This window comes from Microtus oregoni, unplaced genomic scaffold (assembly GCF_018167655.1).
Source record: "Microtus oregoni isolate MIOR12 unplaced genomic scaffold, Mior012 000002F_ref0000024, whole genome shotgun sequence".
NCBI classification, from domain to species: domain Eukaryota; kingdom Metazoa; phylum Chordata; class Mammalia; order Rodentia; family Cricetidae; genus Microtus; species Microtus oregoni.
The window spans coordinates 64,762,320-64,790,300 of record NW_024543061.1 but is presented as its reverse complement, the minus strand read 5'-3'; the positions used below and the strand labels follow the sequence as shown (position 1 = coordinate 64,790,300).

General features: G+C 52.5%; 2 protein-coding genes across 13 annotated transcripts; both read right to left on the bottom strand.

Annotated features, from left to right (window-relative positions):
* Nucleotides 1-879: 879 nt before the first annotated feature.
* Iffo1 (intermediate filament family orphan 1) lies at nt 880-16,727 on the bottom strand. Of its 11 annotated transcripts, none has more exons than XM_041643090.1 (10): nt 15,948-16,727; nt 12,320-12,380; nt 12,092-12,187; nt 10,918-11,058; nt 10,640-10,648; nt 9,664-9,848; nt 9,326-9,446; nt 8,971-9,069; nt 3,421-3,551; nt 880-1,842 (listed from the first exon to the last, which is right to left on the bottom strand). In XM_041643090.1, exons 1-10 carry the CDS (start codon nt 16,724-16,726, stop codon nt 1,737-1,739), a joined length of 1,728 nt encoding a protein of 575 aa, XP_041499024.1. In that variant the 5' UTR covers nt 16,727; the 3' UTR covers nt 880-1,736. The 11 variants fall into 11 exon arrangements, with proteins under 11 accessions (XP_041499024.1, XP_041499051.1, XP_041499033.1 ...); XM_041643117.1 differs by having other exon boundaries at nt 880-1,838; XM_041643099.1 differs by having other exon boundaries at nt 8,971-9,066.
* A 520-nt stretch (nt 16,728-17,247) lies between these two features.
* Nucleotides 17,248-27,759, bottom strand: Nop2 (NOP2 nucleolar protein). Of its 2 annotated transcripts, none has more exons than XM_041636969.1 (16): nt 27,670-27,759; nt 27,323-27,432; nt 26,230-26,275; nt 25,989-26,077; nt 25,005-25,189; nt 23,374-23,429; nt 23,127-23,281; nt 22,832-23,031; nt 22,614-22,703; nt 20,757-20,844; nt 20,543-20,683; nt 19,684-19,823; nt 19,464-19,553; nt 19,226-19,348; nt 18,875-19,103; nt 17,248-17,957 (listed from the first exon to the last, which is right to left on the bottom strand). In XM_041636969.1, exons 2-16 carry the CDS (start codon nt 27,426-27,428, stop codon nt 17,335-17,337), a joined length of 2,361 nt encoding a protein of 786 aa, XP_041492903.1. In that variant the 5' UTR covers nt 27,429-27,432; nt 27,670-27,759; the 3' UTR covers nt 17,248-17,334. The 2 variants fall into 2 exon arrangements, with proteins under 2 accessions (XP_041492903.1, XP_041492909.1); XM_041636975.1 differs by having other exon boundaries at nt 27,648-27,710.
* Between the last annotated feature and the right edge of the window lie 222 nt (nt 27,760-27,981).

Below are 27,981 nucleotides of genomic sequence, written 5' to 3'. Positions count from 1 at the left end.
GCTACACTGAGGACCAGGTCGTCTCCTGTGACTTTAACAGTGACTCCCACTCTTCCACCTTCGATGCTGGGGCTGGCATTGCTCTCAATGACAACTTTGTAAAGCTCATTTCCTGGTATGTGGGGATCAGAAACTGGGCAAAGCAATGGCACCCCTGGTAGCCAGCCCAGAGAGTAACTCTTAACTGACTGTCCTCCCAATGTGCTCCAGGTACGACAATGAATTCGGCTACAGCAACAGAGTGGTGGACCTCATGGCCTACATGGCCTCCAAGGAGTAAGAAGCCCGCCCTGGACCACCCATCCCAGCAAGGACAGAGCAAGAGAGAGGTCCTCGGCTGCTGAGCAGTCCCTGGCCTAACTAACCCTTAACACTGAGCATCTCCCTCACAGTTTCCATCCCAGACCCCCAGAATAGCAGGAGGGGGCTTAGGGAGCCCTACTCTCTTGAATACCATCAATAAAGTTCATTGCACCCCTCTTCCTTTGGTGTTCTAAATACAGGGTCGGGGGAGGGAAGCAATGTTGGGAAAGTTTCAGTCTTATTTGTGCATATGGCTGTCACTTGTCATAGCCAGCCCAGGTGGCCCTTCCTGAGGTGTCTGGCACAGTTATGGGTAGGGCTTGACAATGGAACCATAGGGTAGGGTCTGGCCTGAGTTTCAGGGCTGTGTGTGCCTTTTATCAGCAAAGGTCAGTTGTACCTGGCTCTCCAGACAGATTAGGCGAAATTGGAAGGGTGCCCAATACAGTAAGAATGTATCCGTCAGGGGAGCCTGACACAGCTGAGCTGGATATTCGCCAGGAGTCTCATGACGCCCCCTGGTGGGCACTTGAGGGTGCTTTGGTTCTAAGGCAGTGAGTGGCTTATATCTAGCACCTCGTTTCCTTTAATGAAGATCTCAACATCAGGCCTCTGGGACAATGGTGGCCCACACCTTTAATCCCAACAATCCCAGCACTGGAGTGGCGGAGGCAGGAGAATCTCTGAGTTCAAGGGCATCCTGTGCTGTTAGCAAAAACCTTGTCTCAAAAAATCAAAGTGCTTAAAACAGCAACACGAAGTGCTCAATAAATATCCTTCATTAGATGAAGATTCCACGGCCTCTCCCGAGACATCCTGACTGTCCCCTGCTTTCCAAGGTCAAGAACGTCTTGATCTGTGGGTTTTGTGAGACCCTCCCTCAGCTGATCCCTAGAGAGAAGGTGTGTGCGCAGGCCAGGCCGGGCTTCACCTTCGCCTCTGAGCAGAGTCTGCCTCCTGGACCCCCTCTCAGCTCAGGCACTTCCCAAGGCCAGGTGCCCTGCCTCCCTCTGAGGCCTTACTGGTAAAGTAGAGCCTCCTCCAGATGTACAGGATGCACGAGCCCTCAGCAACTCCCAGATGAACCTGCTTCACGAAAGTGCCTGGGCCAGTTAGCACCAGTACCAAAGTCCAAGATGCCCCAGGAGAACAGGCAGGTCCCAGAATCGCATTCCTTACAAAATGGGGAAGGGAGGATCACAAGTGGTCTGGCAGCATTTCAAAGATGGACAAGTAGACAGCCACAAGTGAAGGCAGCAGTGTCCCCACTGAGGAGAGCTGTCCAGGAAGGGTGGGGTCAAGCCTAGCTCCAGACACCCCGGGAACCCTGGGGAGGAGACAGCTCAGGGCCAGGCTTCATGCAGCAGCACAAAACAGTCCTCTGCACACCCCACCCCTGCCTCAGTGAGCTCTGGGGAGTCAGGCAGTGACCCCTATCTCATGGAGCTATCAGATGAGACATCGCGATCGGAGTCCTCAGTTTCGCTTGGCGGTGGCGGCGGGTCGCTAATCGGGACCGCAGTGAAAGCAGGAGACTTTCTAGAAAAAAACAGCAGATGTCACCTTGGAGCATGCAGGAAGCCTAAGGAGGCTTGCACGCTCTCCGGCTCATGGCCTTATCATTTGGGAGGCAGCAGCTGGATGCCAGGCAGGGAAGCAGGGAAGCGGGGTAAGAAGACTGGTCCCTATTCAGCTTGATGGGGAACAACTCCCCTCTTAGAGGCTCTGAGAGACTTGGAGATCAGAAAAGTCTCAGAACACAGCCCGGAGCCCATACTTACTGACACTAGTGCCCAGCCTCTTGTAATGGGGGGGGGGGGGGGGGACACACACAGATATCTCACTTTTGCCAAGGCTGAACCCAAACTCCTGGGTGCAAGCAATTCTTTTGCCTCCAAAGTAGCTGGGGTGACAAGCAAAGGCCACTGAACCCAGTAAGCACACACACTGTGCCATGCTTAGTGGAATTCGAGGGAGTGGGCTGGGGTTTTTGATTTCTCTGAGACAGGGTCTCAGTATCCATCCCTTGCTGGCCTGGAACTCTATATAGAGGGGAGACTGGCCTAGTACTTGTGGCAATCCACCTGCCTGGGACACCTATGCACTACCACACCTGCCTGACTGTGGTTCCGTAGGGTAAGCCTGATCGTTACTGTTGCTTTTTGTTTCCTTTTGTTTGAGACAAGGTTTTGCTACTGTGGTCCAGGTCAGCCTCTTGACAATCTTTCTGCCTCAACCTTCCAAGACTGGGACTGCAGACGTGGGCCACCATGTCTGAGTTACAGATTTATTTTTCTTTTCTTTTTATTGAGCTCTACATTTTTCTCTGCTCCCCTTCAACCCTCCCCCAAGGTCCCCATGCTCCCAATATACTCAGGAGATCTTGCCTTTTTCTACTTCCCATGTAGATTAGATCTTTGTAAGAAGTCTCTCTTAGTGTCCTCATTGTTGTCTAAATTCTCTGGGATTGTGGTTTGTAGGCTGGTTTTTCTTTGCTTTATGTTTAAAAACCACCTATGAGTGAGTACATGTGATAATTGATGGAGGGAGATTTATTTTTTATAGAATTTATTTTTGTGTTCATTGGTGTTGGCCTACATGAATGTCTGTGTGAAGGTGTCAGAAGTCCTGCCTGGAACTGGAGTTACTGACAGCTGTGAGTGTCATGTGGATGTTGGGAACTGAACCCAAGTCCTCTGAAAGAGGAGTCAGTGCTCTTAACCAGTGACCCCTCTCCAGCTTCCATATTTTTTTAAGTCTCTCTCTCTCTCTCTCTCTCTCTCTCTCTCTCTCTCTCTCTCTCTGTGTGTGTGTGTGTGTGTGTGCATGCACAAGGCCTCAGACAGGCTACATAAGTACTCTACAACTGAGCTATATCTCCCAAACCCAAATTTACTTGTACATAAGGTCAAGTACACAAATCATGATTTTGGCTTTGCAGAAAAACCTGCCTCTGTATCTCTTCCTTCCTGGCCAGGTTTTGGCTCTCAGACACTCAGAGTTGGGGCACTGGTAGGCTTCATCTGACCACCAGAGCAGGGAGAGGAAGCTATCAATCCGGGCCACGCCTACAGGTGACCCAGTCACTGCCCACAGGTCATCAGGGCAGCTCCTTACCGGTCCCCCGACTGTGTGATGAGCCGGCGGCAGGTCTCCATCTGAACATCCAGGCCCCGCTTCATGCTGCACATCTCCATGTACTCATGCAGGTGGCGGTTCATGTCATTTTTGGCTGTGGCCAGCTCCAGCTGCAGTCAAGTAGGGCAGGGCGGGATGAGGAGGTTAGCGAGCCCAGGGCAGACGGGATTAGAGCACCAGCTGGGCCCCTGGATGGAGCAGTCACACAGGTGGCAGAAAGCATCCAGTACACCACAACTGCCTGTCTTCCCACCTGCGGGGTGGGGCAGCTACTGGCAATCTAACTCCAGACCTTCACTCTGGCTAGGCGAAGGCACAGGCACGCGGGACGGGTGCTCCACGCTCACCCCTTTCCCGGGGATCTCTACTCTCTCTCCCACTCCCAGAGTCAGATGCCTCAGTTCTTTCTAAGGGAGCAATAAGAACATAGCACAGTGAGCATGTCCATAGCTCCACCCTCGGCAGCCAAGGCAGGAGGACCTTGATTTCAAGGACAGTTTCATGTAAACCTAAGACTAAATAGTAAAACCTGGTCTCAAAAAGGGGAAAGAAGCTGAGCATGGTGGTGGAGCATGCCTTTAAGCCCAGCACTAGGGAGGCAGAGGCAGGCAGATCTCTGCAAGTGTGAGGTCAGCCTGGTCTACAGAGCTAGTTTCAGGACAGCCTTAGCTGTTACACAGAGAAACCCTGTCTTGAAAAACCAAAACAAACAAACAAACTAAAACCAAAGAAAGAAAATACTGGGGATGGCGGGGACACGGGACAGGAATAGCCAGACGCTCAGTGGATAAGGCACCTGCTGCACAGGCCTGGCAATCTGAATTTGATACCAGGGACCCATAGGGTAGAAGGACAGAACGAAGGCCATATTGCTCTCTGACCTCCACACATGCACCATGGCATGTGGACATGGACATATAATAAATTTAATTTTTAAAAAAGCATTTATAGGTGTGGAGAGGCTTGCAGAGTAGCTCAGTTGGCAGTGTGCTTGCCTTTCACGCAACAAAACCAAAGGTTTGGTCCCCAGCACATTAAACTGGACCTGGTGACATGTGTCTGCAATCCCAGCTAGGGAGGTGGAGGCAGGAGGATCAGAAGTTGAGGATCAGCCTGGTCTATAGCAAGTTTGAGGCCAGCTTGAACCACAGGAGAGGCTGTCTCAAAAAACAAAAGAGTCAGGAGATGTACCTCTGGAGAGGAGTTGCCTCCGTTAGCGCTAATTCACTGTGGAGTGGCCCAGAGTCACCGCAGTGGAGCAAGGCTAGCTTGTGTTGAGAGAGTTCAGTCCATTTTGTTTCTCACTCATAACCCACTCCCCCACAACAGGAGAGACATCCACACTGAGTGGTTACAAGATCTATCTTGATTTCAGAAGTTTCGCGTGGAAGAAATGGGATACCTGCACCAAGAAAAATCTTCCTCCCAGAGCTGCCTCAGCAGCCAATGTTGGAGGCAGAGGAAAAGTGGGCTGAGGAGGAAAAGAATCTAGGCCAGAGACAAATCTGCTGCCTCTCTTTGTTTTGTGTGCAAAGGCCAGGGGCCAGAAGGGTAGGCCCGAACACCATGGGGTGATTTGCTTGGCTGCCTGGGAGCCAAAGGAAGGCATGCGAATAAGGAGTGGGGAAGCCACCCGCAACAAATGCAAACGGGCCAGAGGGTGGGAATGGGCAGAAAGAAGGAAACGAGGCACAGGAGCAGACAAAGGGGCAGCCAGGACACTGGCATTCTGGGTCATCTAGTGGACAGCTGGCTTGAAAGGCGTGCTTGTTCCCACAGGAGTCTGTGTACCAGTGAGGAAAATACGATACTCCAGGTCAGAGGTCAGCTGCCCTGTACACACGCGTGCATGCACGCACGTTCTCTCTCTCCCTCCTTCCCCAGGAAGACTGCAGGGGACAAGGCTAGAACCCATTCTTCTAGGCAACGGAAGTGAAACACAAATGGCCTCTCAACACCCAGGCAGCACTACCAACAACGGCCTCTGTGAGTCCACACTTCACCCTAATTTAAACACTGAAGGGGGAGATGCATATTACAGAGGACGTCTTCAACAGGTCACACACACACGCACACACACATACGCGCGCACACACATGCACACACATACGCACACATACACACACACACATACGCGCGCACACACACGCACACACATACGCACACGCACACACATACGCACACATACACACACACACGCACACACACATATGCGCGCACACACATACACACACACGCGCACACACACGCACACACATACACACACACGCACACACACATGCACATACGCACACACACGCACACACATACGCACACATACACACACACGCACACACACATACGCACGCACGCACACACCCCGCAAGTCCAGACTCAGCGTGGGAGATCAGAGCAGTGGAGGTAGATGGGAGAGATGGGAGGAGCCAGGGCCATGGGAAAAAACTCCAACCTATCATGAGTTTACCATCCAGTAACCGGGCTGCTCTTCCTCAGTAACAGGGATCAAGGGTCACAAAGATAAGCTACTACAGATACCCCAGGAGCAGCCCTGCCTCAAAGCCACCAAGTGAGCTTTCTTCACCTTTCTTCCAGGAGAGGACAGAAGTCCCACAGCTTAGAAACAGCTCCAGATCCATGTTTCCCCTTCAGATTTTTTTTTTCTAAGACAAGGATTATGTAGCCCAGGCTGGCCTCAGACTTGTTACGTAGCTGAGGATGATGCGTGTGGACCTCTGGTCACGCCCCTGCCTCCCAAATGCTTGGACTACAGGCTCGCACTACCACATCCGGTTCCATGTGGTGCTGGGATTAAACTCAGGGCTTCACACGGTTAGAGTCCCAGCCCAGGAGGCTCTTGTTTGTCTCACCAGGTCATGTTGACAACTAGGCATCTGTGGCCCAAGGGCAGCCCCAGTCACTGTGCTCAGAGCCCTACCTGGCTGAAGGCCTGGAATCCTGAAAAGGTTGGCATAAGTCAGGGAGGGAGGGCAGGGAAGGGGAAGGAGGAGGCAGGCAGTAGGAGGAGTATACAGGAGTAACCTGTCCCCACACAAACCTCAGCTAGGGGCAGAACACTGGCTGGGCCTCTGAAACTCAGAATTTCCCTGGGTTTGCTTAGAAGAGTACGACCATTTGACATGCGCTGGGACATGAGAACACAGGAAAGCACCTTCCAAAGTTCATTCTCAGAAGGCACCCTATAGGCATGGGAATGCCCCAGAGGACCTCCACGGAGGCTGGACGCACAAGTCTCCAGCCTCATTCATAGAGAAGCCCCACCCGAGGCTCCTCTGCCAGGGACCTCCTCTCTACAAACCTACCTCAGCAGGCCAGTCCAACCCCTACTCTATCACCATTTATAAAGGACTCCCCAAGGCTCAAGACCAAAAGAGAGATTCCCCCAGGAGCTCAAGGCTGAGCAGGAGATCCTCTGAGCAGTACAGGACTTAGGGTGTTCCCAGTAAACAGTGCAGTGCGACACACCAGGCTGCCAGACCCTGCCCTATGTGCCACGTGTCTCACTCTATCTGATCGTCCTAATAACCCAGCCTGCAGGGAGAGACATCCATCTCCATCTGACAAATCAAGAGGCAGGCCCAAGCTCAGCATGGCAGCAAGCGTCTGTAACTCCTGCACTCAGCAGGCTGAGGCAGGAGAATTGCCTCCAGTTTGATGCCAGCTTGGCAGCACAGAAAGACCCTGTATGGGAACCTAGAAAGGTGGCTCAGTAGTGAAGAGTACTCCCTGCTCTTGCAGAGGACCTAAATTTGTTTGCCAGCGCCCATGCCAGGCTCGCGGTCACCTGTGAACTCCAGCTCCAGGGGGGCTGAGGCCTTCTTCTGACCTCCAGGGGTGCGCGCGCGGGCACACACACACACACACACACACACACACACAGTAATAAAAAAAGACACTTAGAAAAGAGGAGAGAGAGAACAAGTGTGTGCACGCATGCATGTGAGAGCCTGTATCAAAGAACTAAAGAGGAACAAGAGCTGGCTAGCTAGTACACCTCACCCAACAAAGCGCTTATCTGATGAGCCTGAGTGGATCCAAAGCCTGTATGAGAAAAGCTAGACAGTGCAATGCACACTGTAATCCTGCAGGAGGCACAGACAGGTGGAGTCTAGAGTCTAGAGCTCCCTAGCCAGCCTGCATAGCCTACTCGGGAAGTTCCAGACCAGCAAGAGACCATCTCAATTTTTTTTTTTGTCTTTTAAAGTGAACCGCACCTGGGCTGGAGAGACAACTTAAGAGGTTAAGAGCACTGGCTGCTCTTTCAGGGGTCCTAGTTCAGTTCCAGGCAACCACATGGTGGCTCCGAACCACCTATAGTGAGATCTGGCGCCCTCTTCTGGCCTGCGGCCATACATGCAGGCAGAACTGTATACATAATAAATAAATCTTAAACAAAAAAAGGACAATGGCACGGGGGGTTTTGATCCTACTTCATGTTCTGGCTTTGTGGGAGCCTGGCCAGTTTGGATGTTCACCTTCCTAGATATGGACGGAGGGGGGAGGACCTAGGACTTACCACAGGGCAGGGAATCCTGACTGCTCTTTGGACTGGAGAGGGAGGGGGAGAGAAGTGGGGGGAGGGGAAGAAGGGTGGGAGGTGGGGGAGGGAAATGGGAGGCTGGGAGGAGGCTGAAACTTTTTTTTCTTTTTCTCAATAAAATTAAAAAAAAAAAAAGCTAACCACACCTAAAGCACAACATTAGGTTTGTCTTCTGCTCTCCACACGCATATGTGTGCACATATGCATGCCCCCCCCACACACACATTGCAAAGCTGAAATGTTGTAGCTCACACCCATAATCCTAGCAAATGGGGATTTGGGGCAGAAGGACCAGGAGTTCGAGACCAACCTAGACTACAAGACAAGAACTTATAAATAAATACATAAATAATGAAACAGGTACTCAAAAAGAACAAGGGAGCCAGGAGTGGGGGTGCACACCTTTAATCCCAGACCCAGGAGGCAGAGGCAGGTGGATCACTGAGTTCAAGGTCAGCCTGGTCTGCAGAGGGAGTTCAAGGACAGCCAGAACAACAGAGAAACCCTATCACAGCCCGCCCCAAAATTAAGAAAGAATAAGGGGCTGGTGAGTGATGGCTCAGCAGGTAAAGGCATAAGCCACCAAGTCTGACAACCTAAACTTGATCCCTGAGACCCACACGGTAGAAGGAGAGAACTCACTTCCTCAAGATGTCTCCTCCTCTGACCTCCACACACACCCACTGGCAAACACATACATACATAAGTGTAAAGTGATCAGAAAAGAAGGAAGGAAAACAAAAGATCTGTTCCAAGTGGTGATGGAGCCAAGACTTGAACCCACATCTATCTGCCTCTAGAGCCTGAGGTCTCAAGGATCCAGCAGAACTACCACAACGGGGGGTTTGCACGCCGCCTGTCAGCAGTGGGGGGGTCCTGGTTGTGGGGTCTAGCAGGGAGGAGGCCAGCAGCACACCTACAGCCTGGCTTGTGAGTCCCAGGAACGGAGCCCCCACTGCCGACACCCTTACCTCTATCTGGTCAATGGTCTCTTGATATTCCTTCTCCCGGGTTTTGAACAGGGATTCAGTATCCTTAATCACCTTCTCCAGACTATCTTCCTGCTGCTGCTGGAGAAAGAGAAGTGGGGGGCAGCCAGCCAGGGAGGGACAGGAGCGGGGCATTCCATGGGCCAAGGAGGGAAGAGAGAAAGTCTGGTTAGAGGAAAAGAAGAGAGAGAAGGATACAGAGGGGAGTGGGGAGGAGCCAAGGGAAGAGGAAAGCCACACTGGGGACATGGCATGAGGCGAGGCAGGGAGGGAGACAATGTGGCAGGACACAGAGGCAGAGCCTGAGGGGCCTAAGGCCAGTAGGGGAGGAGGTTACCTCTCCCTGGGCCTCTGTGGCTGCCATGGCATAGCCTGAGAAATCCTCCCAAAGCAGCAAGGTCTCCTCAGTCTCCTCCCAAGTCAGGCTGTCACAGTCGTCCTCAAAATCATACTCCCTCCTAGAGACAGGGAACCTGGGTGTCAAGGGCACTGGGGCCTCTGAGCAGGCGGGCACAGGGCACTAGGGGAGCTCCGGCCTCGGGGGACTGGGGACATCTGGTAAGGGCAGCTGGGATGGACCTGCCGGCTGGCTTCAGGGGCCTGGGAGGGGCCTGGGGTATATGTGATGAGGGCAACTTCTGGTGTGGGCAGCTGGGATGGCCCTGCGGGACTCACAGCTGGCTGAGCATGCGCTGCATCTCCTCGTTGATGCTGAGGGCTGTGCTCTCCTCCTCGTCCCCCTCGGGCTGGCGGGGGGGCCCATCACTCTCCGACAGGGAGGTGTCCTCCTCCACAGCGGCCTTGCGCTCCCGCTTCCGCCCCCCCATGGACGGGACCTTGATGGGAGACAAGTGTAGAGACTACAGAGGCGAGGCCGGGTGCATGAGGAGAGGGTGGGCAGGGAGGCCGCAGGGTGGCGCAGGACCAGCAGGAAGGGAGGGGCAGACAGAGAAGACACACAGTTACATGACAGGAACAGAAACAGGACAGTCACCGAGACATGGACAGACACACACAGACAGGGCAGGGCTGCGGACAAAGAAGGAAGGAGAAACAGAACAGAGCAGTAAGCTAAGGAGAGAAATGGCTTGTGGTGACTACATTGTGTTTAATGGGGGCTGGAGAGATGGCTCAGCAGTTACGAGCACTGGATGCTCTTCCAGAGGACCCAGGTTCAATTCCCAGCAGCCACATGGCGGCTCAGAGCCCTCCATAACTCCAGTTCCAAGGGATCCACTGCCCTCTTCTGGCATCCTGGGGCACTAGGCACTCCCCTGGTGCACAGACATGGAGGGGAAAGACCCATACACATACAGTAAGTCTTTACAAAAAGAGAAGAGGGGTTTAATGACTAGAGGAATTGGGTTTGCTTAGTTTTGCAGTCTTTCTCATGAAAGGACTCCAGGGAAAACAGTCTGGGTTTCGAGGAAAATGCTGAGGTTTACTACGGAGAACTTGAATCACATCCAGATCCGAAGGGCCAGTGGGTGAAGGAAAGGGAAGAAAAACCAACGAGGAGGAGACTAAAAACGGGAGGAGCAGGGAAAGCAGAAAGAAGACATCTAGCTGAAGAGCCTAGTGGTTCAAAACTCAGGGTGGGGCGGCTTAGAGACGGGACCAGGACAATAAGCTTGCGTGAGTTCACACTAACCAGCTTCTTCTATGGAGAAAGCAAGAGAAAAGATGAGAGGAACAGAGAGGAGAGAAGCAGACAGAGGAGGGGGGAGGGGGAGATGGCGTTAGAGACGGCTTCCGAAATCTCTCTCCTGAGGCTGTCCCTTGCCCCCCAACCTAGTCCCCACCAAGGGCCCCAGGGGCCAAGATGTGTCCCAGCGGTGAAGGGTAGCAGGGCCTGAGATTCAGGCCAGCTTTGACAGAGGCCTCTCTGCCTGCCCAGCCCCTAGGAGCCGTGGCCTTCAGGCCTCTCACCTGGAACATCTGGATCATATCCTCACAGTTGCGCTGCTGAGCCAAGTCACATAGCTTGGCCGTGATGTCGATTCGGCGACAGATGTCCATGTCGACCTTCATGGCCTTTTCCTGGATCTTGGTGTCCAGCTCTGTCAGGTTCTGTACCAGGAACACAGGGAAGGAAGTGTGAGGAGATGCTCAGCACCCTCAGTCGGGACAGATAAGACCTCAGCAGGATCTTTGTCCTTTGTGGTACACCACTGCCCCCTCCTCCACAAAGTCCCTGACCCCAGGGACCCATCCTACACCGTGCATGTCCACAGGGCAGCTCATGATAATAGCCCCCAAGGCAGTACAGACATGGGAGGGCTAGGCTGAGGCTGGGATGAGTGGGGCCTCCCCTTGAACCAACCACGGTTTTCTCTCCTACAGAAACATAAGCTCCCACAGATGAAAGACACCACTGGGGTAAGAGTGACAGCCAGGTGGTATGCACACCTTTAATCCCAGTACAAAGACAAGCAGATCTCTGTGAGTTCGAGGCCAGCCTGGTCTATAGAGCGAGTTCCAGGACAGCCAGGGCTATTATACAGAGAAACCCTGTCTCAAACAAAACAAAACAAAAAAGAGTGGAGAAAGTACTGGCAGATGACACTCATCTGAGCACCAGCCAGGGCACTATCCTCATCAAGGTAACCCTGAACAGTCTTTCCTTCTGCTTTCCATTCCTCAGATGAGGCCAGAGAGGAGGTACAGGGAAGGAGGAGGAGGAGACTAAGGGCCACAGAACTAGCAAGTGGCAGAACTTGGAAAGGAGCCTAGGCAGCTGGCTCCAGATTTGTGCATATTCTTTTGTTCTGCTTTGATGCTGGCCTTGAACCCCTCATCCTTCTGACAGTTCTGTCTCCACCTCTCAAGTGCTAGGGTTACAGGTATGAGCCACCAGAGAACGCAGAGTTGTGCTTTCATTAACTCCTTAACAACCTCTTGTAACAGCGAGGCCACCCACCCTGCTTGTGACGCGACAACAGCTTCTTTGTCTGCTGGAAGAAGACAGTGACAAAGAGCAGAACCCCGAAAGGGTGGGAAAGTGAGGGGAGAAGGTTTGCACACGGGGACACCAACCACCGACGGGCAGGGGTGGCAGGCCACTGGAGGGTCCCTGAGAGCCGAGAGGCAAGTCTGCACTCACATTACTCATGAGGCCCTTGAAGACCACCAGCTCGGCTTTCAGCTGTTCCACCTTCATGGCCAGCTCCTCTTGGCAGGCATCAGCCTCTTGGGCCTCCTACAGCCAGGAGGAAACGGGGGGCACGATGTCAATGTGGGAAAGTATGGGAGGGGCAGGGCTCAGGCTCAGTGGTGCTGCGGGGAAGCAGGGGCTGTGGGGAAGCAGGGGCTGCGGGGTGGCCGCCCTCACCTCCTGGAGCTCGTTTACTCGCTCCTGCAGCTGGATCCGCACTGTGTACTCCTCTTCCCACCTGACAGACATGGGGAAGGGGGAGAGAACAGACCTGGAGTCCCTCCTGCCACTCCAGCTCCTGTCCCCCCACCCCAGGCCCAGATCAGACCCCAGTCTAGCTTCCTGGATGGGAATTCGTGGAGACGAGAATACATGGGCCACCAGCCAGTGGACAGCTGCAGCTGCTGGGTGGCTCCATACTTCCTGGCAAGGGCCGAGCTCACCAACTGTCTGGCCAGAACCTCCGGACCGTGTACCAGGAACTATATTTAAGAACAACTGCCACCACTTTGGCTCTCTGCAGTACCCATCCCCACGTGGGCCCAGTTCCACCAGCTGCCTGGCTGGACTCATCCCCCCTCCTCCTGCCCACACCAGTCTACCACGTCCCCCGCCTCAGCCCAGTCTCCCACCTTCAGTGGCACAGATCTGGTCTCCCGCTCCTGCCCGCACAGAACAGAGCTTGCTAGCCTGCTGCCCTGCCTCCTGGGTACCACTTAAACCTGTGAAGCATCTGCAGGACATAGGCGGGATCAAGAGATGCTCAGCAGTCTTGTGGGGGACAAAGTCTTTCCCCACCCAGCCCCTTGAAGTGAGCTACAAGAAGGTCACAGGGCTGGCGTGATGTCCTCCCAGCAGTGTGAAAGAAGTGGCTATCAGAAGCTAGGGGTGGCTAAGTAGTCACACCCAAGGGGCAGGGAACCAGAGGGTACGAAGGCCCCCATAAACAGCATAGCATCTCTCAAGCCTGGGTTCAAACCAGAGATCAACAGGAGCTTGGAAGACACACTTGCCATGGGGCAGAGTCTGCGGGGCATTACCCAGGGCTAAGTGCACGTTCCATCCTGTCATAGAGATGGAAGGTGGGGCGGGGTTTGGCTCTGTAGATTTAGAACCCGAGGTTGGCTGAGTCAGTGGCTGGGCTAAGCCTCAGTGCGTGAGCTCATCACTTCCGGCTGTTTTCCGCATAGAATCCTTCTGGCCTCAGAAAGGAGGGCAAGGGAGCTGAAGGAGAAGGCTCAGCATAAGATAGGGAAGGAAGCAGCGGAGGAGAGCCTCTGCAGTCTGTGGCCCTTCACTCCTCTCCCTGCCCCTCACCCTCTCAGGTTCCATGTCTCCGCTCTCACAGCCACAGCCGCACTGCAGTGTCCCTAATAATAACTCCGCAGCAGCTGCCCCTCCCAGCTGGCTGGGGGAAGAGGCGGCCAGCCCAGTACCACCCTGCTGACCATGCGGCTCAGCTCTTGGCCTCCCTCAGCTCCTATCCCCTTCCCCGCCAGCCCTCATCTGCTTCTGCTTTCGTCCTAGCGATGACAGACTGACAGCCTTATGCCATACACTTTCTTAGATGAGACCTTCATCTTTGCTGGGCCTCGGTTTCTTCATCTATAACATGCAGGTATGGGAAGGGGCCTCCCATGCGCCCAGAGTCTGTGCGTCTCTGGAGGAAGCCCACCGGACTGACAAGAAGTTAAAACCCTGGCCAAGACCCATCAGGGAGCGCCAGAAATCCTATTTAATAAGGAACTCAATAAATCCAAGTAAGATATGTGAGCGTTAGGCAGGATGCTGAGTAATGAGCTGGACCACACAGGAGAGATCTGAAAACGACTCATCTGGGCGCTCAGGAGGGTTCTCCTTGCTCTCCACCCAGACACAAATGCGTGCAGTCAGACGGCCATCCAACTCTTGCCTTTTTCTTTCTTTCTTTTTTTGCAAGGTTCCCATAACTTGGGTAGAATTTGGGCAATTTCTGTACATCCTGCATTTACCAGAGGCCTCACTTGCAAATAAACCCTATCTCTGCGTTAAAGAGAAAAAGTGAGGGTCTCCTCTTGTCTTGGAAAAACTGAACCCCAGGAAAAGGACACACAGGCAGAGGAGGTAAAAACAGGACTTGGGGTGAGGCTTCCCGCCTGCCCTGTCTAGAACTCGAGCTCCCCAAGCTGTCCAGGCTGAAGATGCGGAGCCCAGTGTTGCTATAATGAGCCCCGAAGGAAGGCAGGGGCTCGGGGCAGAAGGCTGTCGCATACCTCGCAAGTGTAGCCACGGGGCCCTGCTCGTCTAAGCAATGTGCTGCAGGGCGATGAGACAGTCAGTCCCCAAGGGATAACTCTGCTGCCCTGAACAGCTGCACCAAGGACAAACACCCTCTGTTTTAAAAGCTGCCCTGGGGAAGAGCAGCTGTTCCTAGGATGATGGCAGAACCCCAGAAATACCAGTGTTCCATTCTGGGTTAAGCTCTACGGGGGCAGAGGCAGGCACAGCCTAGTTCTGGGTGGTACTTAGATGCTGGGGCAACTAAAAGACCAAAGACGAGTCAAAGTCATGGACACCAGCGTGAGGGCTGAACTTCAGAGAGCCTGCTGCTGCGTGTAACTGGGTGGATGCTCACAGGTTACCAAGCCCTGAAGGCCATCCCAGACCCAGCACAGTGTTCTCAGGGCCTCCAGATGGTCCCCACACACAGCTGACCAAGAACAATCCCTGCCACGCTGGCCTGCACAAGTAGTGCAGGCTAACCCCAAAAGGGTCATATTAGATAAGAAACTGGATAAGCCTAGGTCTCTCTAGCTGCCATCTCCTTCCTCCTCAGTCACAGCCTGGTCAGTCTTCCAAGCACTCGCTCTGCCTGTGATCCCGTCCTATGGCCTGGTTACCAGCCACCTAGTGAATCCTCCTGGTATACAGTCAACATTCCAATGTGACATCCCTTCCTCCTAACTCTTGTACTAACCTGTTGGGGGCGGGGTTCCTCTCTGAAAGCCAAACCTTTACCCTCTGAATACACTGGGCTGGCCCTGAGACACCCTTATTACTGTAGGGTGTGCCCATGTTCCCAACTTTTTTTTATTCCATCCCCCTGCTGGCTCTCTGTTCCCGATTCTTCTGAGATGACCTCTCTACCAGCCCTATGACGACAGCCATCCCTTCTTGTCCTAGGACAGTCTGTGCCCCTTCCTTCTCTCTTTTCCTGTCTGTTTGGTCCAAGCAATCAATGCCTTTAGGCTCTGGAGCCCCTGAATCTCTCATACGGAACCAAGGTGAGACCTGGTTTTGCCTTATGGGAAAAGTCCTGGGCAGATGATCCCTTCCTCACTACCACCTTCCGGTTTCACTTAATCTACCTCCAAAATTAAAACTACATCCCTCGCCTCAAGTGTGGAGTTTATATTCTGAAACTGTCCCAAGGTCTGAGGCTGTCCAGACAAGACCCACAGAGGTGAAGCTCTCTCGGCTCTGTCTCCCTTTCAGACAACACAACACCCCACAGTTAGCAGAGTCATGCAAACACTGCAGCCTGCATGAGACAGGGAGACGTGCCAGAAGGAAGAAAAGTAGCAGATCCCAAGGTCCTTCTAGAATGCTTCTAGTCAGGAGTCTGATGGGAACTGTCTGTGGACTGCAGCCCCTGCATCCAATTCCTTCCAAGCTCCTCGCTCTCACAGCAGGAACTTCACTCTTGTTGCCATGACTGTTGGGCCCCCAGTTCCCGGGTCTGGGACACCCCCCCCCCCAACTCCCTGCCCTTTCGTGTCTATATGTGGCATGTCGTGAACCCTGTCCCTACTTTTCAGATCCCTACCTCCGCTTGTATTCGTCCCGCTCCCGCTTCACTTTGGCCAGCACGTTGTACAGTGCACGTATCTCAGGGGTGATGGTGTCGATCTGAACGCCCACCCCGTCGGGGTGTACCCACGACAGGCCAGGCCCTTGTACCAGCGTGGGTTCCAGTCCCGGTCCAAGCCGGCGGGCGTGTGAGAAGGACCAGATAGTGCCGGGCATGAAACGGGTCGACGAGGAGAAGGAGGTGGAGGTAGAGGTGGAGGTGGAGGATGATGTGTGGCAGGCCGCAGAGGATGCGAGGGGTCCGGCTGGCGAGCGGGCGGGGGAGCCCAGCAACCGCGCTGACGGGGGGCACACAGCAGCCGGCCGGGAGCTCAGGGGCAGCCCCAGGGGCCGGATCGGGCTGATGAAGCCGGTCTGTACCGCCTGGTCGCGGCGGGCCAGGCCCCGCCTGCCCTGCTTACCCTCCTCCAGAGCCTGCTGCAGCTGCTTCTCCAGCAGCCGGTTCCGGCGCTCTAGCTCGTGTACCTTGGCTAGGAAGCAGCGAAATCGGAGGTTCAGGGTCTTGAGTACATTGATGTTGGAGCCCAGGTCGTTGCGGAGAGCCATGGCTGCAGGGGGCGCCGGACCAGGCCCGGGAGGCGAATAGGCAGCGGGACCCGCCGAGGCAAGCGGAGGCGGGGGCAGGTCCCCTCCCCCGGCAAAGTGGTCACCTCCCAGGGGTTCCCCCAGCGGCCCGGGCAAGCCCTGCTGCTCCTGCTGTAGGAGAAAGAGATTAGGACCGAATAACGGATTCATGGCTGCGCCTACTGCTGGGAGATGGAGACCAGTGCAGCAGAGGGAGAGGATAAGAGCCAATAAGGCGCCTGCGGGATACAATCAGCCAATCAGACAGGCCGGTAGGAGGGCAGAGGTTATGAGGGCGGGACCAGCGGAAGCCAATGAAAGGCCCTCACTAGAGGTTTAGCCCTGGACCTTTCCGGGTCTGAGTCTGGGCGGGCGTGGAGTCAACACTAGAAGGAAGCCTGACTAGCACTTCCCTAGGGAGCTGGCCACAGCCTAAGATTTCAGCTCTGGTACCCAGTAGGCACCATCCGCGGAAGATCGTCTTCCCTACATCCCTGCTGTCTTCTCCCCAGTACCCTGGATATGATTTTTTGGCTTTTCCTCCGGGAAACCAAGAAATACAAGCAGCCTATCATTGACCTATATAGACCTATGATTCAAGCAATGCCCAGCTGTTTCCCTCTCAAGAGACTCCCAGGCCCACAAGCTGCCAAATACCCAGCATCTTAAAAAACACAACAGTGACTAGTGGAGAAAATATGTATATTAAATTTCATATGTATGCACGGTAGGGAGGCCATCACTGCAGAAGGATGTAAGAGTCTGCTTTGCAAGTCCATCTAAGACAACAGTGGCTGGCTGCTGCCCTTTGTCACAGATTTCCTCCTTTTTGCTGGTGGGGGCCTGGTGGAACTGTGGGGGGACCCAGTGGGGACTGAGGGTCCCTTGGGGGCACCATCCTCTTTTAGGGAAGCAGCTCTCTTGGCAGGCTGTCCTGGAAACTGTTGCTTTCCTTTTTCAATCGTTTTGGTTATCCCAAGGGATTGACTGCAGTCCTTACGCCTTGGGGCCATGGAATTCTCAGAGGGTGGCGGCACAGCAGGTGAGTCCACACGGTTGGGAGGGGCTTTGTGCTTTGAGAGAGCAGCTTCCTTGGAGGACTTTGGTTTAGATCCTCTTCGCTTTAGTTTCCTCTCCACTCCAGCTTTTCCACCAGGCTGGCCACTCTCCTGGGGCCTGGCAGACACTTGGGCTTTTGGGACAGAAGGGACAGTGGATTTTGAGCTTGGCCCTTTGGAGGTGCCATTCATCTTGTGGAAGGGCTTTCTGGAACGCTGCTGTTTCCCCAGCTGCTGCTTTGGTGCCCCACCAGCTCTCTTGGCTGGCTGACTACTGTTCTCAGACGTGGGGGGGACTTGATCCTTCAGCTCAGGCTCCGTAGGGGTAGCTGCTGCTGTGTTTCCTGAGGTAAAAATTAGAGATGGTTTGATCATTAAGAAATAGGGAGGTTGTTGGGTGGTGGTGGCGCATGCCTTTAATCCCAGCACTTGGGAAGCAGAGGCAGGTGGATCCCAGGGGTTCTTGTTGCAGACAGTTTAACTTAAAAAAAAGAAAGAAGGAAGGAAGGAAAGAGTGAAGTGAGGTGTGTGTGTGTGTATGGCAGGGGTTATGAAGTGCTATTCTTAGGAGCTCCTGGCAACTGATGGCTGCTGGGGATGGAGTCTGGCTCCAGGAGATGGCCTCATACCATCCATATATAGTCAACACTAAATGGATTCAGGGGAGAGAAGGTGGTGAGGAAAGAATTAAAGACTTGATCTAAAACACATTATACGAATAAAAAAATATTTTTTAAAATAGTCTTTTTAAAAGTAGGGGTGGGCCCAGCAGGTGCTTTTACCTGCTGGCAAGCCTACGTTGGGTCAGGAGCCACACAGTGGAAAACAGAGAACTCACAGAAATTATTCTGACCTCCACAGGTGTTCTGTTGCATGCACATGCCCACACATATATCCACACACAAAATAAATAAATAAATCATAAGTAAGTAAGGTGGAGAACAGAGGCCAATGGCTGAAGTGAGCTCCAGCTTCCCCACATGCTCAGGGGCACACCTCCTCCATACAGGCATCAACTGTGCACACCACACAGGCATCAACTGTGCACACCACACAGGCATCACACCGCACACCACACAGGCACCACACCGTGCACACCACACAGGCACCACACCGCACACCACACAGGCACCACACCGTGCACACCACACAGGCATCACACTGCACACCACAGGCATCACACTGTGCACACCACACACACGTACTAAGGAAAGATAGAAGAGCAAAGGAGATGATGGGAAAAGCAGAGCGAATTAATTACCTGCGTGGGGCTGGGGAACAGAATTGGAAAACTTCTTGAACTTGGCAATAAAAAAACCATCCATGTTGTGAGTGTGAGGGTAGAAGCGTCGGGTGGAACGCAGAGTCGGGTGAAAGCGCCTTTCTCGAAAGCGGGTAAAACCTTCCTGGCCAAAGTCCAGGCCAGTGGGCACCAGTCGCACATTCCTCTTTTTCAAGGCGTAGTCTACCACCCACTCATTCTCCTCCACCTGGATGAGGGGGAGACAAAGCAGGAGTGGAGTCGGATCCAGATCTGAGACGCTTGCTCTCAGAGGCAAACAGCCTTCCTTCCCACCCAATCTCGGTTAATCTGCCCCTGCAGAGATCTCACCGTAATGGAACAGGTACAGTAGACCAGGTAGCCCCCGGTCTTGGAGGCCGCATTGACAGAGTCAATAGCACTGAGCAGCAGTTCCTTCTGAAGGTGGGCACAGCGTAGGACATCCTTCTCATCCTGCCCAAGAGAACAGGAGTGGAGACTCCATATGACAGCCTCAGGGAGGGACCTGCTGCCTACGGGTGTTCTGACTTCAACACCCCAGCCCACAAGATCAGCCAAGGCTCCTCACCTTGTTCGTCTTCACTGCAGGGTCCTTGGAGATGACTCCTGTGCCACTGCAGGGAGCATCCAGCAGCACTCGGTCAAAGCCCCCCACCACCTGGGGAAAGGAAAGGTCAACCCGATGCTTGCTGCAAAGGGCACTACCAACTTCCCGAGGACAGCACTAAAACACAGCAACATTGCCAAGGGCAACGTAACCCAAAGCCTCAGGAAGACAAGAGGCCCACCTTGGGGAACTGGCGTCCGTCGTAGTGGCTGATGATGGTGTTGGTGACGCCCAAGCGATGCAGGTTGCCCACGACACTCTTGAGTCGCTCAGCACTGACATCATTGGCAAGGATCACTCCGGTGTTCTTCATCAGCTGAGCTGTGGGCAGGAGAGGGGAGCACTAGGGCTCAGCAGCAGCTCCCCTGCCTCACACTTGCTACCTACCATCCAGCACAGAGCCTGCAGGCCAACTCCCCTCTGCTTATCCAGCCTGTCCGGTGGGGACCACACCCACCCACGGGGCTTCCACTTTTGCTGACCAGCTTTCTGGCCCTACATATAAAATTACTTTTATTTCTTTCCTTTTCTAAGTAAGGTTCTTCTATAGCCACGGCCTGCCTTGACCTTCTAGTGTTCTTGGAGTACAGGATTACAGACTTACAGTACCACACCCAGCTCAGAGTGCCAAGGGCTTCTACAGGCATTATGTTCACCTTTTAAAGCCAACCATGGTAAGAGACGATGTAACCAAAATTACTATCCAAGTCAGCCAAGGTCAGCTAAAGGGTTAAAAAACAGAGCTGAAACCGGAGCCTAAATCCCAGAAAACGCCATGAACCCTATATTCTTTCTTTCTTTTTAAAAAAATATTTGTTATATATACAATAGTCTATCTGTGTGTATGCCTGCAGGCCAGAAGAGGGCACCAGACCTTATTACAGAATGGTTGTGAGCCACCATGTGGTTGCTGGGAATTGAACTCAGGACCTTTGGAAGAACAGGCAATGCTTTTAACCACTGAGCCATCTCTCCAGCCCCTCCTATATTCTTTCTAAAGCGTAGTCAGATGACACCCACCCAGCCTGCCCTTTCCATACCTATGTAGCTGGTCTTCCCTCCAGGAGCACAACACATGTCTAAGATCCGCTCATGCTCCTGAGGCGCCAGGGCCATGACAGGTAACATGCTTGAGGCTCCCTGCAGCATATAGTGCCCGGCCAGATACTCGGGAGTAGCGCCTGTAAAAGAGGACCTCTGTGGAATGTGTTGGCACAGGGATGCAGAGCAAGGGCTACTGCCGGGGACACTTACCAATAGGCACCGAAGAGTCATAGACCACAAGTCCAGACTTTGACCACTTTCCCAAGGGATCCAGATTAACTCCACGATTGATTAGAGCCTGAAAAAAAGAACGAAGATGTCAAAACCATATATTCTACCCAAAACCAGTCAGGCATGAGAACCTGTCCACGCAGGTCCATGTCACTGCAACGCCAAGCACGCCCACTCAACAACCAGCAGACTCTCCTCAGACCATCCAGTGCCTTATAAAGACTGGACAGAGAAAGGGACGGCTGCTAGCTATTCTAGTCCTCGGCTTTCAAGTCCCTTTGTTTTGAGACAGGGTATTGCAATGTAGCCTGAGCTATCCTGCCTCAGCTTCGCAAGTGCTGGCATTACAGGTGTAAACTACCAGATCTAGCCACACAGCCCAGTTGGGGATTGCTGTGGAATAATTCTTCTGTACACTGTGAAAATTTGTTGCTGTGATTGGTTTAATAAAGCAGCTGACCAGCCAAGAGCTGAACAGGATAAAGTTAGGCAGGAAAGCCATTGAGAATGCTAGAAGAACGGCGGAGTCTGAGGAGGCTGAAGCAGGAGGAGGGAGAAGCAAGATGGACATGCTGTACTGGGAAAAGGCACCAAGCCACATGGCAAAGCATAGGTAAGAACTATGGGTTGGGGGGCTGAAGAGATGGCTCAGTGGTTAAGAGCATTGCCTGCTCTTCCAAAGGTCCTGAGTTCAATTCCCGGCAACCATATGGTGGCTCACAACCATCTGTAATGAGATCTGGTGCCCTCTTCTGGCCTGCAGATATGCACACAGACAGAATATTGTATACATAATAAATAAATAAATATTAAAAAAATAACTATGGGTTAATTTAAAAGTAAGAGTTAACTAGTAGGGCTGGAGAGATGGCTCAGAGGTTAAGAGCATTGCCTGCTCTTCCAAAGGTCCTGAGTTCAATTCCCAGCAACCACATGAGGTCTGGTGCCCTCTTCTGGCCTGCAGGCATACAGACAGAATATTGTATACATAATAAATAAAAGAGTTAACTAGTAATATTAAGCCTCCGTGTTTATTAGAGAGCTGCTGGCAAGACAGAAACTTCCGCTTACAGGGACTGTGGCTAGGACTTGTGACTGCTAAAGCAGAGGGCTCTAGCACAAGCCGCATCCCCAGCCCCTCTGCCCCACTCCCGTTTTTTTTTTTTTTGGTTTTTCGAGACAGGGTTTCTCTTTGGTTTTGGAGCCTGCCCTGGAACTAGCTCTTGTAGATCAGGCTGGTCTCGAACTCACAGAGATCCGCCTGCCTCTGCCTCCCGAGTGCTGGGATTAAATGCGTGCGCCACCCCACCTGGCTTCCCACTCCCATTTTTTAACTCCAGGTTTCTAACTCAGTCAAGTACATTCCAAATAAGCAGACTACTGTCTTCTGTTAAATAACAGCTACAGTATGCATCACTGGAGAGATGGCTCAGCAACCATGCTGTTAAAGAGGACCAGGATTCAATCCCAGCATCCACATGTGGCTCACACCAACATTCCTTTAATTCACATGGTGCACGTTCATAAATAAAGATAAATCTTCAAAACAAATAAACAGTATACAAGATAACACTGATTCTGGAAGACTAAAATTGTATGGCTGTGTTTTACTGGGGGCTTCTTGTGGCCTCCTGCATCCCTTATAAGGCAGCAGTTCATCCTGACGCAGATGTCTCAGCCCAGTCACAGGGAGCAGAGGTGGCAAAGACAAGGCCCTGCTCTACATGGCCTAGGCCCTTAGACCCGAGACAGAGAGCAGGTTTTCCTAGCCCACTTGATGGGGCCAGGTGAGCAAAAGCTGGTCCAGTCCCGAATTAAACGACACTGACTCCTCACCTGAGCAAGGTCTCTGCGACGAGTTTTCAAGGTGTTGGTCCGAAGGGTGACTGGCCGGGGCACCTCATTGGCTTCTAAGAACTCTATCAACTGCAATGGAGACAGTGTTTGGGGACTGGGTCAAGAGAGCCACGGGTAGAGTTGGGGGTGGGGTCCTAGATGCCTTCACACCCTACAAAGGTGAGAAAAGCAGAAGGAAGAGACTGGCAGGCGGGTACCTCAGACAGAGGGAAGATCTCCATGAGTTTGCCCAGCAGGAAGTCTCCATATGAATAGTAAGTGGCCAGATCCTTCTGAAGCTGATTCAGATACTCGGAACGAGACCGTCCTTCTTCCCGCTGAGCCCCAAAATTCCGAAGCACCTCCACTATATCCTGGATCCGCTTGTGAACTCCTTGCAGGTCTGGAGCCTGGGCATGTGGGCCCATTAAGGAAATGTTGCCTCACGTGGTAGGCCTAAGAAACCCTCTTCTGGTGCCTTCCTCCAACCCTCACTCTGCACTCCAAGGATATCCTGCTCCACTTTCCCAGCAGGGGGCAGCACAAAGGCTTCCTCATCCTCCACATTGATCTGCAAATCCCCCTCTGCTCTGCCAGCCTTTGGGGGACCGGACTCAGGGGGAACATCATCTTCCTCTTCATCCGTCTCCTCCTCACTCCACTGACCCCTAGAAACAAGCCGGGAACAGAGGTTCAAGCCAAAACAGATACCTTCCTTCCTCACCTCAAATCTCTTCCACCCAGCTGCTGCCAAACTCACCCAGCGGCAGCCTCCCGCGACTTCTGCTTCAGAGCGGCTCTTTCGATGGGCAGCAACTGCAAGGAGAGAAGGGCTAAGGCGAAGGCTCCCTTGTCATCCTGCCTCACTCGTCCTTCCCATAATCTAACACTCTCTCAGAAGCAAACAGAGAAGCTAAGAACACGAGTAAGCTCTGACAGAGAATCTATGTTACATGTATTTCCTCTCCAGTTTTCCATTCTTCTGAATAAACACATCCTAGTCATATAATCGCTGGTACCACAGAAAACAAACCTTTACCCTCATTATATACCACCTCCCTACCAATAAATATAAATAAATAAAAAGAAATCTTTTTTCTCTGACAGGATCTTACTATACATCCAGGCTGCTCTTGAACCCCTGGGTGACTGGCCTGTCCCATCTGGATGGGAAACTTCTTTTCCGTGCTGGGTTCAACTATCACGGCCTCACATGTCAGGTGAGTGCTTTTACTACTTCAGCCCTGCAACAACTGCTTCACTAAAAATGAGCATTCAATGGGGCTGGAGAGATGGCTCAATGGTTAAGAGAACGGGCTGCTCTTCTAGAGGTCCTGAGTTCAATTCCCAGCAACCACATGGTGGCTCCCAGCCATCTCATCACTGTCATGAGATCTAATGCCCTCTTTCTGGTGTGCAGATGTACATGCAGACAAGAACATACATACATAAAATAAGTAAATAAATCTTTTTTTAAAAAATATTATTTAGTATGTATACAATATTCTGTGTGTGTATGCCTGCAGGCCAGAAGAGGGCACCAAACCCCATTACAGATGGCTGTGAGCCACCATGTAGTTGCTGGGAATTGAACTCAGGACCTTTGGAAGAGCAGGCAATGCTCTTAACCTCTGAGTCATCTCTCCAGCCCATAGTAAATAAATCTTTAAAAAAAAAAAAAAAAGAGCACTCAAGCTGGGCAGTAGTGGCGCACACCTTTAATCTCAACACCTGGGAGGCAGAGGCAGGCAGATCTTTGAGTTCAAGGCCAGCATGGTCTACAGAGCCAGCTGAGGCTACCCAGAGAAACCCTGCCTCAAAAAACCAAAAGAACCTTCAAGGACAGCAGGATAGCACTCATCCCCAAATTAAATAAGTAAATAAAAAGTGAGTAAGTAAAGAGAGACAGCTTGGTGGAAGAACTCCTGGAAAGCTGTTCTCTGACAGCCACACGTGTGCTTTGGCGTGTGTAGACGTCTGCACTCACACACTCACAAGTAGATAAAATTTAAAAAATACTTAGGGTCAGCGGGCAAAAGCACTTGCTGCCAAGCCTGGCAAATTCAGTTCAGTCCCGGGGACCCAAATGGTGGAAGGAGAGAACAGACCCCAAATTATTCTCCAACCTCCACATTCACAGCATGTATGTGCATATACACACTAAATAAATGTCTAAAAAACTTCAAAATGTGTGCGTGTATTTACACTCAGCAGGATATCCAAGTATCTATCGTCTTACATCTTCATCTGCCAAGATCCCTCTCTTTAATCCCATCATTCAGAAAGCAGAGGCAGGTGGATCTCTGAGTTAAGGGGCCAGCCTGTACTACACAGTAAGACCCTATCTCAAACAAACAAAAAGATCTGAGAACACACAGAAGTGATTCTCACCTTTCCCTCTTCATCCTCCGAGCCAGAGTCCGCTCCATAGTCATCCACCATATCGGCATCACTGTCCTCAGAGCCCCAGAGGTCTCCCTGGTTTGCCACAGCCTCCTCCTCAGATTCTTCCTCCTCATCCCCATCACTGTTTTCAGCTGGTGCTGGGCGCTTCTTACCTCGAGCCTGAACTGCTCCTGAGAACAGTAAAGGGTTTGACACATCCTGAGCAGATGGCTGCCACACTCCCTGTCCCACACCTCTGGGGCCTGTCGTTATAGCCCTGAGAATGACCTCTGGGGGCTGGAGAGCACAAACTAACCTTGTCCCGGACCCAAGTTCAGTTCCCAGAACCCACATGTGACAATTCACCACGACCTGCATCTCCATCTCCAGTAGAATCAGCATCATGTGCACACACCCACACCCTCCCTCCCACCCACACACGTAATTAACAAATAATAGAAACAGAAATAGGACTGGAGGAAAGGCTCCGCGGTTAAGAGCAGCTGTTGCTCTCGCAAAGGACCCAGGTTTGGTTCCTAGCACTCACATGGTGGTCCACAACTACTGTAATTCTAGGGGGATCTGATACCTTCTTCTGACCGCCATGCGCATCAGGATACATGCGATACACACTTATACATGCAGGCAAAACACTCATGTACATAAGATAAATTGAGACAGTTTTTTTTTTTTTAAATAAGTAAGATAAAAAGCAATCTTAACCAGGCATGGCAAGACACACCTTTAATCCCAGTACTAGGGAGGCAGAGGCAGAGCATCTTTTTGAGTTCGAGGCCAGCCTGGTCTACAGAATGAGCCCAAGGACAGTCAAGGCTACAAAAGGAGATTCTGCCTCAAACAAACAAAAATAGATTTTATATTAAAAAAAAAAAAAAGCAAGCTTTTTGTTCTTCCTTCCATTCTAGAAATCCTAGCCTATCTAGGGTCCAGAATGTTCTTCACACAACAACTGATCCTGTTTTCACTGACCTTTCGATAGCGCTCCAGGCAATGTTTCGATTCTAGGAGACTTATTTGACTTAGAGACTTCAACAGACCTGAACCGCCTCTTGGCTGCCCTGTAGATACAGAAAGTGAAGACATGGGAACACGCCTCTAGGTTCTGCTACCTCCCACCTTAACAAGGAGACATGGCAACGCACAACTGGCCCTCTTCATCCATGTACCAAGCAGCTCCAATTTCTGCTAAGCCTGGGCATCCAACACTCACCTTTTCCGAGCACGACTAGACAGCCTCTTGAAATTCTCATCACCAGCTGTTAGAAAGGAGCAGATTAGGAGTTTAAGAGAAACACACAAAAAGGAAGCACAAATGTAACTAGGAAGAGGGCTGCTACACTAACTAAGGTGTTACAGAGAGAATTAGTGATGTGGCTCAGTGGTAGAGTGTGCCCTTGGCAGGTACAGGCCCCCCCAGCGACAGGAAAGACACAGGGCTACAAAGTATAGTCAGTGTGCAACACTCTGTAACACTTTCCTGGGAGTTAAGGGGAGATATGGAGGCGGGGCTGATGGGACAGCTTGGGCCAAGAATGGGAAAAGCCCAGGGTTCCATTCCATAGCCTCCAGTAAAGGGGGGGGGGGGGAGGAGGGAGGGTGTAGAGGCGATGAAGCAACCAAATCAAACCAAAAGGGACATTCTGATGACAGCAGAACCTCAAAACCTTTTCTCTGCCCTTTCCTTTATTCTCAGCTCATTCAGTTATCAACTACAGCAGAGTTTTGCTAATGTTATTTTATATATATATATACTCTACAAGAAATTGCAGCGCTTTCCATTGTGTGTAAGACACCCAACTACTCCTCAGCATCCATTTCCTAACGAAGCCTCTCTCCCAGAATGCGTCCATGGAGTTGAGGATCTCTTTCATGGGGCTGTGACTGGCCAATGCTTCAATAAACTACACCTTCCATTCAAAACCGGACACCAGCTCCCTACGCAGTCTTTTCTCCCAAGCAGTGTTTCACTACACAGCACTCAGACCCCTGCTTTTCATCCCTTCTTCCAGACAATTCATGACTGGCCTGTCCCGTTTCCAACTCCTGCTTGCTAAAACCAGGCTCGGCAAAACCTTTCTAAATTCTTCATGAGAGCCCCCTTTCTGGAAACGGAGAACGGAACCTCTCCTCGCACACCCGGGTACCCGTGCCCCAGTGGCATCTACCCTATCTTCCAACACGGATGACTTCTGTCCTAACAACTCACATCTACGCAGCAGGTGAAGGCGGACGCGCAAACGGGTCGAGGTTATGATACAAAATGGACCAGGGGCCAGGCGGGGTCAGGGAGCTACGACCCTCACCTGCAGGCAGGAACCTAACCAGTTCGGTCTCTGCACCCTTCTGTTTCCGGGCTTTTCGGCCAGGTCCACGCTTCTCCTTCTTCGTAGGGTCCAATTTACGCCCCATGGTGCTAAAGCAAGAAAAACGGGGGAGGGCAGCGTTGTGGATACTGAAAGGGGAACGCAGGCCACACGGCGATATTATCCGGGAAGGAGACCCGCCCGGCCCAGAGCCATGCTCGCGACCCCTGATGGGCCCCCTCAAGGCACTCCCACCAAACCCTGGCACCGCGCCCCTCTCGGTGCGCCCAGGTCGAAACTCTTTTCCGGGATACCGCACAAGCACCTGAAGCCTCCGCCTGGCTAACCTGGCTCCCGGAGACTAAGCGGCTCCAGCAAAGGCCCTCTCCACGTGCACTCGGGGAAGCGGTCCCAGACAGCGAGCCGACAAAGTGTACTGCGCACGCGCAAAGGTCCTCCGGGCAGCGCCCCGCCTTTTCCGGCAGGGGCGCCGGAACGGACCAAGTTTAGGAACACACGCGTCACCGGCTCCAGCGGTTCAGGGAGGGAAACGTGCGGCAGCCTGCTCCTATTCGCTCCGCCCTCCCGCCGACGTCGGCTTCCCTCCGAGGGTTCCAGTTTAGGACGCCCGAGGCCGCCAAGCTTCTATCTAGAACCGC